The following is a 13,355-nucleotide window of genomic DNA, read 5'->3' on the forward strand; positions in this document are numbered from 1 at the left end:
GACAACCTATAGAAAATAATAAAGATTTAAATCTTTTTGATTTATAAAACAATATTGCAGTTCTTGTTCTGCACCACAGCCATTGTGAATATATACATACAGTAGGTCAAACAGTGAAGTGGTCAATCCATCAGAAACCACTTGGGGCCATCAGTGCTCTCAAAAAAGGTCAGTAAGTATTAAGCGCAGCACAACATGGCTCTCTCCAAGGCACAGAATAGGAGAGACACCTCAGAAATGCCTTTAGGGTTTCTTGCTCAAATAAGCAACTGAATTCAAACAGATAATCTTTACAAAAGAGCTTTTCTACCTGTGCTGACAATATGCTTCAATTTGTGTAAGCACAAATGGGGATGGAGAGAGAAAAATCTCTCTACGTTTCCTCTCTAGAAGATTTAGTGCCACCACCATCCAAGTCTGGTGCAGGTGAAGAAAATGAAATCCTTCACACTGTTAAACAATTAAAAATGGATTTTAATTCTACAAATTTACAAGCAAAAAAATTAAAAAGTAAAAAACAAAAACAAAACCAGTTCCAAGATTGTACTTCAAGTTTTCCTTTTTGAATTTTTGTAATGATCCTTGGCTTTTCGGATTAATTCATTCCAGTCCCCTGAATGAAATGCAGCAGTTATATTCCACACCCAGCAAGATGACATCTGGCTATTTCTGTGTAAAACACAGTCTTCCTGATGCGAAGAACAAAACTGGAGCGCTTTGAAATCCATTCATCAACAGCATGGTTGAAGTCAAAGCTCTGTCTTTTTTCCCTCCTCATATTAAGTTTAAAACTTGAGGCTGAAGCCAGGTCCTGCTGCTGATGCTCCTTGATTTGTGGTAGTCAGGTGAAAACCTGTATCTTTCAGATCATCATCACCCTGTGAAAATGAATATATAATTCATGTGTTTATAAGAAAGAAACGTATGTCTCACTGTTCTAACACTACAATAAAAACAAAGTGAACACAATATTCGTAAGATACAGGAAATACCATGTTAAATTTAATGGCCTCACCATTGAGCTCTAAGTGGAGTTTTATTCATGTTATTTAATCAACACTCCAGGGCTATATTTCCAAAAGGACTTCATTATAATTTCCTATTTTGAATGCTTGTTTTTGAGTGCCTTTATCTCTGAGCATACAAAAACTATTGTGACTGCACTATCTGCATTGGTAAATCAGCACATTAGCCAACTGATCAAACACAGTTTGGGCACATCTGCCATTTGAGATTTTACACCCTCAAAATTATGGATATAGAAACTTATGTCAGTCTGTTCACAGGTGATCAAAAATAGCTTGAGCACAACCAATAAAATGTATCATCTAATATATACTGGACTTGGGAAGGGAGAGAAGGTAGCTCCGAATGAGGAGTCTGAAGAGTACAATGAACGACATTTTGCAGCGGATCCAATTGGCTACGGCTTCTCAAGTCAAGCTTAGCAAACAGGAACATAGGAAGCCCAGAAAGCGGAAAGGGTACGAGCTTCACTTTTCTCTAGCTTTTATGGACTATTCCCCCGCCCCAATATTGGAGGAAGCAGAGCAGCTTCCCCCTCTGCACCTTGGTGCCTGCGATCTACTAGGCATGGGACTTCAGTCTTCATCCATGATCAAAATGCCACCACACTTGCCACTTTCATTTTTTAAGAACAATGAACTTGCTAGTAAGTCTAGTGACTTCAAACCCAATAAGGTGATACAGTCCAGTCTATCAGTTTTCCCAACAATAGCACCAGGGGACACAAGAAGGGACAGTAGGAGATTCTATGCTGGATTACCTCAAAATTTGGTTCTTTACCAATTTAGGAAACTTACCAATTGACTATACCCAAGTCCTCCCTCTGGAGGTCGTGGGCTTGTGCCGCGCTTAACTCTTTGTTGTTCACTTTTTGCTGGCCAGGTTGGAAACATGGATGGGTCAATAGGAAGGGGAGTCTCTCGGAAATACTCATGCTTCAAACCATCTTCAGCAGTGATTCTTCTGCCTGGATAGTATGTCAAGAACCTGAAAATTATTCAAAGGGATGGAGTGGGATGGGGTTAAAAAAAAAAGAGAGAGAGAAAAGGGGAAAAATTAGTTCAAAGGGGAAAAAAATATGCAGACATCCAGTTTAAGATATTCCCATTTTCTGAAAAAGGATTATTTTAAAAAGTAAATAAAAACTGGAACTTAAAATCAGCTAGTTAAATTACATTATTTTTCAGGGGTACCAATACCATCCACACACAGCACCACTAAAGCCAAAAATTATCCTTTTTGAAGATACATTTGTTGAGTTGTAGACCATCAGACACCTCAGGAAAAGCATCTGGATGAATGAGAAGTCAGATATAGCTTAGAAAGGACCTAAAGTGGTTCAATTAACACAATTTTGTATGCTGCTTCACTCTTTAGTAAGGATGACTCTTACGCAATTCTGTAATGTAACCTGACCAGTCGATTTGTGGTCAAGTATTTCAAGTACTTAACAGTACAAAAGGTGTGTCTCTATTGTGCCATATTCCAAGCTCAGCAGAATATGACCGTGATACTGCAAACATTTGGAGCGAGAGACAGACTCTGTGTGTGTGTGTGTGTGTGTGTGTGTGTGTGTGTGTGTGTGTGTGTGTGTGTGTGTGTGTGAGAGAGAGATTAGTCCCTCTGACTTCAATAATATGTGTAAAGTTAAGCTTGTGCAGGACCAGGGCCTACATACATGCAGCCTGCACTAACGATCTCTTCTAAGAGATAAACCCATATTAACCAAACTAATTGCGAGTTATACAACACTGTACTGACAACCATCTTTACTAGGACAGACTTTGCCTGGTCCCTTGGCAGGTTACTTAAGGGATTCAAAGTAATATTGTTATACTCATTCCAAAGAAACATAAGCTACAGCTGATTGGCTTGTTTAGTGGCTAAATTGAGAGGACTGAAAATCCTCTTTTACAAAGGATGGACACACACTTTCCATAGGACCTGGTACCTGAGTCTGTCCTTTCCAGGTACGTACACATGGCATGAAATCTAGGAGAACTTTCTGGAGAAAAAAAACCCTCAAGCCATTGCCAGCATCCTTTAAAAAAAAAAAAGAGTGGGGAGAGACAGGAAAGAGAGGATCTGGAGTCTACAGGTAGAACTAATTATGAGGATGACCAGAACAGCTGATTTAACAGAATTGACGAAATACAGATGACTATTTTCCCCCCTAGCTTTCCACTTTCCTCAAATAAATTCTAAGATCTGTTTCCTTGTCCTTCCCACCCCCTCCAGTTTAACTGTAACATTATGACTTCACTGTTGATATCAATGGCCATCAGTAAGCTGCAAGAGGGAAGACTCACAGGACAGGATAATTAAATGCAATATGAATGATCTAAACCACTACTGGGAAAACAAACATTATATTTTAGGACTCCACTATGCTGGCAGAGCCGAGGACTGGAGTAATAAGAGGTGTTACACGTCAGGATTCAGGTTCACTAGGTGTAGCTATGTGAAGGCCAAGAATAGAATTTAGGGAGTTGATAATTCAAGACTTGAGATGCATCAGTCTCACCTTCCTGAGAAATTAAATTAACCAAAAAGAAAGCCATGCCTTGATGCAGGACTATAGAAATTCTCCATAATTCTAGGGCTGTAATAAACGGGTTCTTCCACTATTCCAATAGAAATTTACACTTACTTGTTCATGAGATCAAAACCTGGATCAGAAAGGAGTGCCCCAAACCTCTTGCGCAAGTTGTTATAGGGATACTCTGTGAATGTCATCTTCTTTACAGCAGGCAGCTCATTGTACCCAGGCCAGATTTTCTCACTGGGGGTACCCAGGTCCTGCAAATCAAAATATTATCTCAGAAGAACATACACACCACAGTGCATCTTTCTTGTTCCTTTCCCATATATGATTTGATAAATATCAGAACACATAAAATAAAAGCACAAGCTTTAAGAACATATTGACCACATGTATATGCTGAACAACAAGAAGGCTCTATTATATCTATATCAGAGCTGGGAGGGGGTGTTTAGTTGCTTACTATATCCTTCTAGAGCAGTGCTGGGCTACAACAATTATCAGTGACTCCAAGAGTATCAGTTACCTTAAAAACTTTGTTAATCTGGTCAATTTCTGATTTTCCTGGAAACAGCGGTTTCTGAGTTAACAGTTCTCCAAATATACAACCTACTGACCACATGTCTATTGCAGTGGAGTATTCCTGAAAATAGATAAAATGTACAAATTACAGGAGGATTTATTTTACGGGACACATAGTTTGCCAGCCAACTCAATGATGATTTGACTACTTAGGTCACTGTACATTATAATTATTTCACCGCATGTGAACCATGCATATTCTCAAGTAAAAGATACTATGGATGATAAAATAGTTACTTATTATACACACAAACACCACATACTGAAAAGTGACACTCACGAAAATGTCACCCCTTTTTCCTCATCCCATGTTGAGAATCATTCCCATCACAACTAGCAGAGGGAGTACTAGCCACTGCCCTGTCATACATTAGCACAGTGTTCTGCATTTGACCTCTCTGCCCCAAGAATAGTCTCAGTTTAAGGGGCAAAAATCTGACCAGAACAGTAGAGCTCTCTTCCTAAACAAAAGTAGTCTTTTCACCCATAACAGCCTGACATGTTGCACAGCCTGATTAATAAGATAGGATGAAAGTCTTGGACACAAAGCATAGATTCTCTCTGACTCTTGCAGTGTTTTTTCTCCCAACCCACATTCTACTAACCAGACCACCAGCTAGAGTTTCATAAAGGCCTCTTCCAAAACTGCAGTATGGATCAGCTAAGCAGCAGGTAGATATCGTGATCAAAGTGGTGCCAAATGCTTTGCTTTGCTCTTTAAAGCAGTGCATCAAGCTTCCACACGTTGTAGAGAAAGGGAGTAAGATGCCCCCCCTGCTATCCCCTCCCCATCTCCAAAAATCAAGCAATCCAGTTCCCTATATGGCACGGACGACCACCACCAATCTCTAGCAGTAAAACCCTGGTAGTTCTCTCCTATTAATATTCCAAAGAAGAATAGTTACACCCATCAACCTCCCTTCGGAAGCATGTAACCTTTTCAGCTTATGGGAAACCAAGTAAAATTTTCTCCACTGAATTAGCAATTACAGTATGGTTTCAGCTCCACATTTTTCCATCTCTAAATCTAATATGAAAAATCATCCATGCATACTTTGGTATGTCAACTGCAAAATAAATAAGGGGGAAAAAATCAAGACGCTATAAAGAATAATTGCCATCTTAGTTCACAAATGGACAGGAAGAAACATACCTTGGCGCCAAGTAACAGCTCTGGTGCCCTGTACCATAGTGTCACAACTACAGGTGTATAAGGCTTCAGAGGTGACCCATACTCTCGGGCCAGTCCAAAATCTCCAACCTGAATGAGAATGGATTATCATTAGCACTATCCACTAAAAAACACACAGTAGAAGCTGGTGTCATCTACAATGCGAGCGTGCGTTGTGCAGTCATTTTCCTCAACCCTCACTCCCTTAAAAATAGTTACATTTGCAAGGAATTAGCAGAATAAACCACTGATTTAAATTAGCCTTGTAAAATTCTGCTTGCTCACTCATCCAAGAACAGTAATTTACTTTGACTGGTAAGGCAAATATAATTTGTTTTTTTTCCCATTACTGACCATCATGGCAAAGGTCTAGTAGATTTTTCTCCCTAGGCTGGTAAGTTTTCATGGCAGAAAAAAAAAAATCAGTATTAGATGGTGCTAATTGCAGTCACATAACAAACAGCAAAATTTCATACAGTGTGAAAAAGAGGTGTCTTCTTCAGGAAAGGAAACAGCATAGGCTGCACACTACATTAATACCCGAAGGTGTCTGAATAATAGTAACTTTGTAATTTTGCCTCTGGATATTAGAACTGTGAAACTGAGGAAGACTGTTATATCCTGATCCTACTTGTTACATACCCTTCCAGTATTTTTTTTAAATAAATTAAAAATGTATAATCTGTCCCCAAGCACGAACACTCACCTTTTAATGTTATTTCCTTCAACAGGAAGAAAAATACTACAATTTAGCACTTATACAAGTACTTTTCAATTAACGTATTAAGTTTTACAGTATCCTTGGGAGTTAAAAAAGTGTTATCCCTGTTTTACAGATGGAGAAATTGAGGCACAGAGACTAAACAACTTCTTTAAGGTCACACATGTAGTAAGAAGAGGGCCTGAAACATAAGGCCTTGTATTAGAGGCCTGAGGCTTGGGCTAAAGTAGTTAAAACCTTGCTGATATGAAGCAAAGTCAAGTTGTGAGCAAGAAGCAGGCCCTGCTCACAGAATTTGGCAAGCATAGGGCTGATATGTCAAAAACACATACTCCTAATAGGTGCTAGGCACAAAACACTCAGGTAAACACATTCCAGAAGGGTGGTACCAGAACACCCCAATAACCACATTCCCCAAAGATAACATGAACATGTGGACCAATCTTAAGGATAGGGTCAGGATGACAGCATGATGAATAGAGATGTTTTGATCGAACCAAAAGGTACAAGGCAATGGGTAGCGCCCTAATACATCAGAGGGTGACGCGTAACTTATTTGTATTGGTGTCTAAAGATGTATCTCAGAGGGAATGTCTGGCCTAGGGGATAGTGGAAAGTCCCAACACTAACTGAGCCGATCCATTGTCACGAGCAAACGTGTTAGTATACCTGTAACCATTGAGCTGGGGCATTAGCACCGTGCTTCGTTGGCAATAAACCTGACCAAGTGCCTTCGCTACGAACCAAGTCTGTGGATTTATTGGTTAGTTCGCGTGAGGTCTGCTGTGCCAGCTGTCTGCGCAGAGCTGGGACAGCACACGGGAGAACACACACACAGCCAAACATGTGACAACAACACATATGGGAAAAGAACCCTGATCTGGCTCCTAGTTATGTTACTATAAAAACTAGACAGTACTTCCCTTGACCACTAAACCATGTTTATTTATTAGTCATATCCTAGCATAAATCCTACAACCATGACAGGGTAGTCTCTGTACCTAATGGAAAATTTTATTCTATTTTGCAACAGTATGTTTTCTTGCATGCTACAGCTGCAAGAATGGAAATGCAACACACTATCCAGATATTAACTGCTATCATGCAATGAAGTTCAAGGCCTTTAAAAAAACAGCAACACTGGATCCTTACTTTTAAAATGCCTTTATGACTCAGCAGCAGGTTGGATGTCTTCAAGTCCCGATGAAGTATCCAGTTGTCATGAAGGTGCTTGACTCCACGTAATAACTGAATCATCAAAGTTTTCACTTCTCCTGGAAGGATGAAAGAAAGAACCTTGTGTGTTCAGTTGAAAGATGAAGTCTACTAGTACTGTTTTTTGAAATAGTTAAATCAAGAGCATAGAACAAAACATACATGACCAAAATAAGTACTAGTTATGCATTTAATTATTAAAAAAGAACCAGCATGGTTTACAGGATTAACGGGGAAAAAGCAGGGGCCGTTATCAATATGGACCAAATCCTGATCCCACTGAAGTCAATTCAAAACTCTCAATGACATAAATGGTATCAAGATTTGGCCACAGAATTTTAGCACAAGACAGTGAATGAAATGTGTTCAATTTAGTGTTTATAGCACAACCCATGCAGAACAGGCATTTCTCACAATGCCCAGGTGACTGTCAAACAAATCAGATAACGCTAACATGTGCCTAAGTTAACAGAGACAATGGAATTGCTTTTCAAGGGTACAGAGTAATTCTTCCAGGGGCATCTGAGGAAGCTCACACTGCAGCACATTCAGATGGGAGGAATACGGTGCAGTTCTGGGTACAATTAGTTAAATCCCCAAATATTTCATTTTTCAGGGACTAATCTTGTTGCATAAAGTTAAGAGAATGAAGTCTTGAATACCTGTGTTTCCAGTTTTCCCATGACACCTAATATTTGAAGTGAAATAACTAAATCAAGTAAACCTGCAACCCCAATGAATCAAACAAAGAAACTTCCCCATCAGTTTATATATTTGCTTCATCATCCATTATCATATATGTTGCAGTAGCACCCAAAGGCCCTGACCATCATCAGGGCTGCATATATAAACAAACATAGGCTGGAATTTTCAAAAGAGCCTAAGGTAGTTGGCTACCCAAATCCCATTGAAACTGAATGGGAATTGGGTACCACACTCCCCATAGGCTCTTTGCAAATCCAAACCATAGATTCTTGGGAGACGCTCGTATATTATAGTGATGGTCACCGATCTAAGATTCTAAATAGAGAGGCTAGACAGACAGGTAGAAAAATGAAACATTCCTGTTCCAAAGAGCTTTCAGAACAAGTTCCATCTTAATGACATATTCTGTCCCATGCAAAGCCAAAAATGTGCAAGTATAACTCAGGGACATATTATATTGATGTTCTTGTAATTCACATGATTTTAGCTTGGAAAGGTAAAGGAGGTTGGGAAATACAGTACCTGGTAAAAATGGCTGTTTCATGGTTTCCATCAGACTCTTGAGGTCATGTTCTACATAATTCATTACGATATAGATTTTATCCATATTACTGCCCACAACAATTTCCTAAGAACAAATACAGCATATTATCAAGGAAACCAAGCAATATTTATAAGCGGTTAAGGATGGCTGTCAGGAATGTATTAGCAGGTGGAAAAAAAAAGGGACATCAAATTTATAAAATTCACAGGAAATGTATGACACGGAAGTGTTCTAGATAAGTTCATTTTTTATAAGTTTTAAACAGATTTTATAGACAAAAATGAGCTATTTGATTATAAAAGGCACACAACTGCATACTGAGAGAAACAAGCTCTAATGAGCAAATACAGTACTTAAATTAGACCATTAGAGGGCATTTTAACAGTCAAAGAGTAACATTTCAAGAACAAAATTGATGTTAATATAAAAGTATTGGTGGTCTTACTCTAACAGTGACTATATTTGGGTGCTGTGCTTTCAGAATGGTGTTTATTTCTCTTAGAGAGGTAATGGGAAAGCCTTCTTTTTCTTTTTCCATTTTCAGTCGCTTCAGAGCCACAATTTCATCTACAAAGAAAATAATATCTTAAATACAGAACCAAAATTAAATATCTAATAAAAGACATGTTAAGAGGGCACTTCTTACAGCACAGTAAATATTTTACTATCTTTTTCAATGGAAGTCCTTATCCAGGCATTATATTAGCTTTTGTGTTAAAGACTGGACTAGACTGAGGTCATGGATAAGAATAAAACCCAAAGCAATTTTTTCCCTCATATTTTCTAAGATTGCTGATTATAGTCCAATAAAACACAAATGGAAAGCGAACAAACAAACTGTACTATATGATTTGCCTCTCATACAAACATTGACTTAACTTCCCAACAGTTGCTGGAAGGGAAAAAAAAAATGCATCTTGGGTTAAATTCACCCCTATGAAGAAGGCCAGCACCACTTAAAGCCTAAAAATATTAGTGTGAATTATCTGCATTGTGCTAGCACTTACGGGTTCAAATCAGGGGTCAGGACCCCATTGTGCTAAGCACTGTGAAGCACATACCAAAAAAGGCAGTCTCTGTCCCAAAGAGCTCACAGTGTAAAAGTAATACAGGATTTAAATGAGGAACAGGCTTTCTGCTAGCCCCTGCAGAGGTGAATTTTTCCCCTTATGAATTAATTTTATATTCTCGCCACAAAGAATTAACAGTTAAAATGTGAATCATTAGATATTAAAGTACTCCTATTTATTATATATGTCAATTACAGCGATCAAAGAGATCTTTGGCATGTTGTCATGTTGACTTGCATAGACTCAGAAGTGAGTGAGCACTTACAGTCAAGCAGTCAATGGCACCTCTCCTTTTGTAAACCATTTCAGAGAGTAATGTTAAAGTCAGCCTCAGAGGAAGGCCACATGCCATATAGGCTAGAGGAGGAAGTGGCCACCGCAGCTAGATAACACAAGGAATGAATTTAAAGAAAATAATAGTTTCCATTTGTATAATTCCTTTTCAGAGAGGATTTTAAAACACTTAAAAAAACCAATGAATTCTCACTCTATCCCTGTAAGGATGGTATTACCCCAAACTTGTAGATGGAGGAATTGAAAGTTTAAGTTACAGCAAGTGAGTGGTAGAACTGGGAATAACCATAAGTCCTGTCTCCAAGTCTTTTGATCTAAATATCAGAACAAACTTCCTCCTAACAAACCGCTCTTGTTTTGCTCAACACAACAAAAGTTTACAAATGATAGGGTTTGTTTGTTTGTTTTTTTACCATCTATCCCATATATTTTAACATGTATATAAATTTTAAATTTATATATCTACATATGAGCCTTCTGGTGAAAAGAGCCAGCTTGCAGGAAAGTAATATATTATCTGTGACAGCAGCAGTATGGGGAATCATATCAGAGATGATAAAACAGTTTGCATCTTGCTGTGTCGGCTGCTGTACACAATGAAAAGAAGAAGTGATGCAATACTAACACTACATATGTTATATTAGATCCTTCTTCCAGTTGATAAATCACTAAAAAAAGGCGGAGGGGAGAGGAAGCGGAGGGGGGGGGGGGGGAAATTAGCTTACATTTGGCTTTTGCACTACTGGTATCAAATGGGATAACTTTTCAGCAAGACAGCTACCACCAGAAGCAAGTTCAAAAACCTGGATTTATTTATTTATTTAAGTTTTCAAATACACACCACAGTTTATACCTGGTGAGAAGTGTTTCTCAGCATGTGAGCTTTTTAACTACTGATTAAAACAACTTTAGTTTCCTTCAAACAAGAATTAAAGATGGACTTCAAAGCAAACAATAAAAGTAAGCTAACCACAAATTTCTGTAAAGAATGCCCACCACACACAAACCACTTCTTTTATAAAACCATTTAAATCATTTTCCATACCTATGACAACACCTATTGGTGTGTCTACATCTAATCAATTGACAGATCACCCTGTTATGCTCAACTAAATCTAGTAGCTCAGAAGCAGGAAATCTCTACCTATAAGGCTAAAAATCAAACTCTTGTCAACAATTTCTACATGACTACGTCCAATAAAAAGACACTGAATATCTTTAAAAGAATCTTATTTCAAATGCACACCACACTGAATGGCAGGAGTCACTCATGAAAAAGAGCAATAATAACTAAAAATAATAATTTTTAACATTCTTTTCTTATTAGTGGGGGATTTAGAAAATGATTTTGCCTTAGACCATAACTCTACAATGATTAACATAATCAAATCCGAGAATAGAGTAGGTTAAAGCACACACTCATCCAACTATTCTCCCACTTCATTATATCAGAACACTTGATACAAGAAGGGATAGATTGGTCTTGTGGTTAAAGATCAGGACTGAGAGCCAAGAAATCTGGGTTATATTTCCAGCTCTACTGCAGGCTTCCTGTTATGTTCCTTACAGAGTTATTGTACGGCTTAATTCTTTCACATTTTTAGAACACTTTTAGGTCCTGGGATAAAAGACTCTACAGAAATGCAAAGTATTATTACATTAAGTGTGCACAATGTTTATACTTAACTTCAAATTTACCTTCCACAAAAGACTCAATAACTATTTTCCTATATTGAATGACACCCTCCTCAAAGTTCAGAGCTTAGTGCAGATCCCATGCCAAGCACTCAGAATATCTAACAAGCCAACACAAGTTCTTAACATGACATCATGTCATCCAACTTTGGACTCCCTCTGTTTAACGCTGTATACTGCATCACCCACTGTACAAGTACTGTTGTTACATTTCATTCATATTGTTACCATCGTCTTAATGCTTAAATTGTCCACGCACTAACACTGGAATGTAATATCATGTTGGTCATAGTGCGGAAGGTTAATATTGTTCTGAAGAAAAAAGATCTCCAGAAGAATTTCAGCACCCACAGTACAAAACAGGGAGAGCACAAAGTGATTATGTTGCATGCAAGAGAATATTCAAAATAATTAGTAACTTCAAGCACAGGTGTTTCTTTTCCAAACTGAGGATCCCTAAAACATACAACTTCCCTGTGGATCACCAAGAGGTGTAACCCTAAGAGGGGTCACTTAAGTTTTTTAATATTACATAACACTTTGCCCTTAATGCTTAATAAGTGTTGTGAAAACATTATGAGACCACTTAATGAAACCAACATTTTTAGCACTGTTTTAAACAGGCACACTTGTACCAACCAGTTTTTTTGTCTTTTGCCCTGTACACCACACCATATGTTCCTTCTTCAATCCTGTTCAAACACTGAAATTCCTCCACGCTACGACATCCCTGAGAAAATAAACAGAAATTTAGTCTCTAGGATTTACTTTTTTAAAGACATATAAGACATAGTAAGGCAGACTTTATATGAACAGTTTGTTATCCCAGAAGAATACAAAATAGATCTATGCCCAGGAAAACTATATTTTGTTCCAAAGCATTTTTACCTAGTACTCTAAGAAAGTGTCCTTTCAGGAACAAAAATTACGTTTAAAAAAAGATTAAAATACTTCACCTCAATAGCTCCTAAGCCTCATTCATTTCTACAGATGCTGAAGAAATGAGGATTTCAGTCTCAGCAGCAGAGAAACTAGCTCAGCACCTTAGATTGATGTCTCTCAGGCAGGCCAATAAGCTGCATTTGCATTCCCTAAGCATATGCTGATCCTAGCCATTGACAGCAAAAAGAGATAGGATCACATAAGTCTTCACTGTCCAGATCAGTGTTTCTCAACAACCAGTCCGGCGCTGATCCCGGAGATCTGCCTGACACAGTTTAGGAAGGCAGCAAGCCAGTCCCCGGTATCAAAAAGGCTGAGAAACACTGGTCTAGATACTTCCTCTTGTTAAAATAAAGGTGGCATGGTATACATATTAAATATACAAATCACTTCCCATTTTACTTTCGTGTAAATGTAAAACATGCATAGCTCTATCTAGATCAAATGCTCAGTTACACACATGTATTATGTGTATATCAGTATTCTGTATCTATATGAGTTCATATGTTGCTGCACTAGCGCACAACATTGCAATACTGATCTGATGAGGTCTATCTAAGTCCACTATTCTGTGTCTGGCAGTGGCCAGTAAAAGTTGCTTCAGAGAAAGGTGCGCACACAAAAAAACCCATGTAAAGAACTGTCCACAGGGGAAGTTTTTTCCTGAATCTCAATCAGTTGGAGTTTTTGTTTATGCCCTGAAGCATGAGTTTATATTTCTTACACTTTTTTATTCTATCTAATGTACCTGTGGATGGTCTCATTATCCATATAAATGTTCAGTCCTTTTTTTGAATCCTATTAAACTGTTGCCTTGATGGATATCTCGTGGGAATGAGTTCCACGGG

General features: G+C 38.2%; 1 protein-coding gene across 1 annotated transcript in view; it reads right to left on the reverse strand.

Annotated features, from left to right (window-relative positions):
- Positions 1–325: 325 nt before the first annotated feature.
- Positions 326–13,355, reverse strand: part of LOC135893485 (cyclin-dependent kinase 11B-like) — a 29,117-nt gene continuing 16,087 nt past the window's right edge. Inside the window, exons 13-21 of the mRNA XM_065421315.1 lie at positions 12,205–12,295; positions 8,952–9,073; positions 8,485–8,590; positions 7,195–7,316; positions 5,304–5,411; positions 4,095–4,211; positions 3,677–3,825; positions 1,824–2,013; positions 326–878 (exon numbers count right to left, since the gene is read on the reverse strand). Coding sequence (XP_065277387.1) covers positions 786–878; positions 1,824–2,013; positions 3,677–3,825; positions 4,095–4,211; positions 5,304–5,411; positions 7,195–7,316; positions 8,485–8,590; positions 8,952–9,073; positions 12,205–12,295 — 1,098 coding nt within the window. The 3' untranslated portion in view covers positions 326–785. The remainder of the gene's footprint in view (positions 879–1,823; positions 2,014–3,676; positions 3,826–4,094; positions 4,212–5,303; positions 5,412–7,194; positions 7,317–8,484; positions 8,591–8,951; positions 9,074–12,204; positions 12,296–13,355) is intronic.

Source organism: Emys orbicularis, chromosome 22, assembly GCF_028017835.1.
Source record: "Emys orbicularis isolate rEmyOrb1 chromosome 22, rEmyOrb1.hap1, whole genome shotgun sequence".
Lineage (NCBI taxonomy): Eukaryota > Metazoa > Chordata > Testudines > Emydidae > Emys > Emys orbicularis.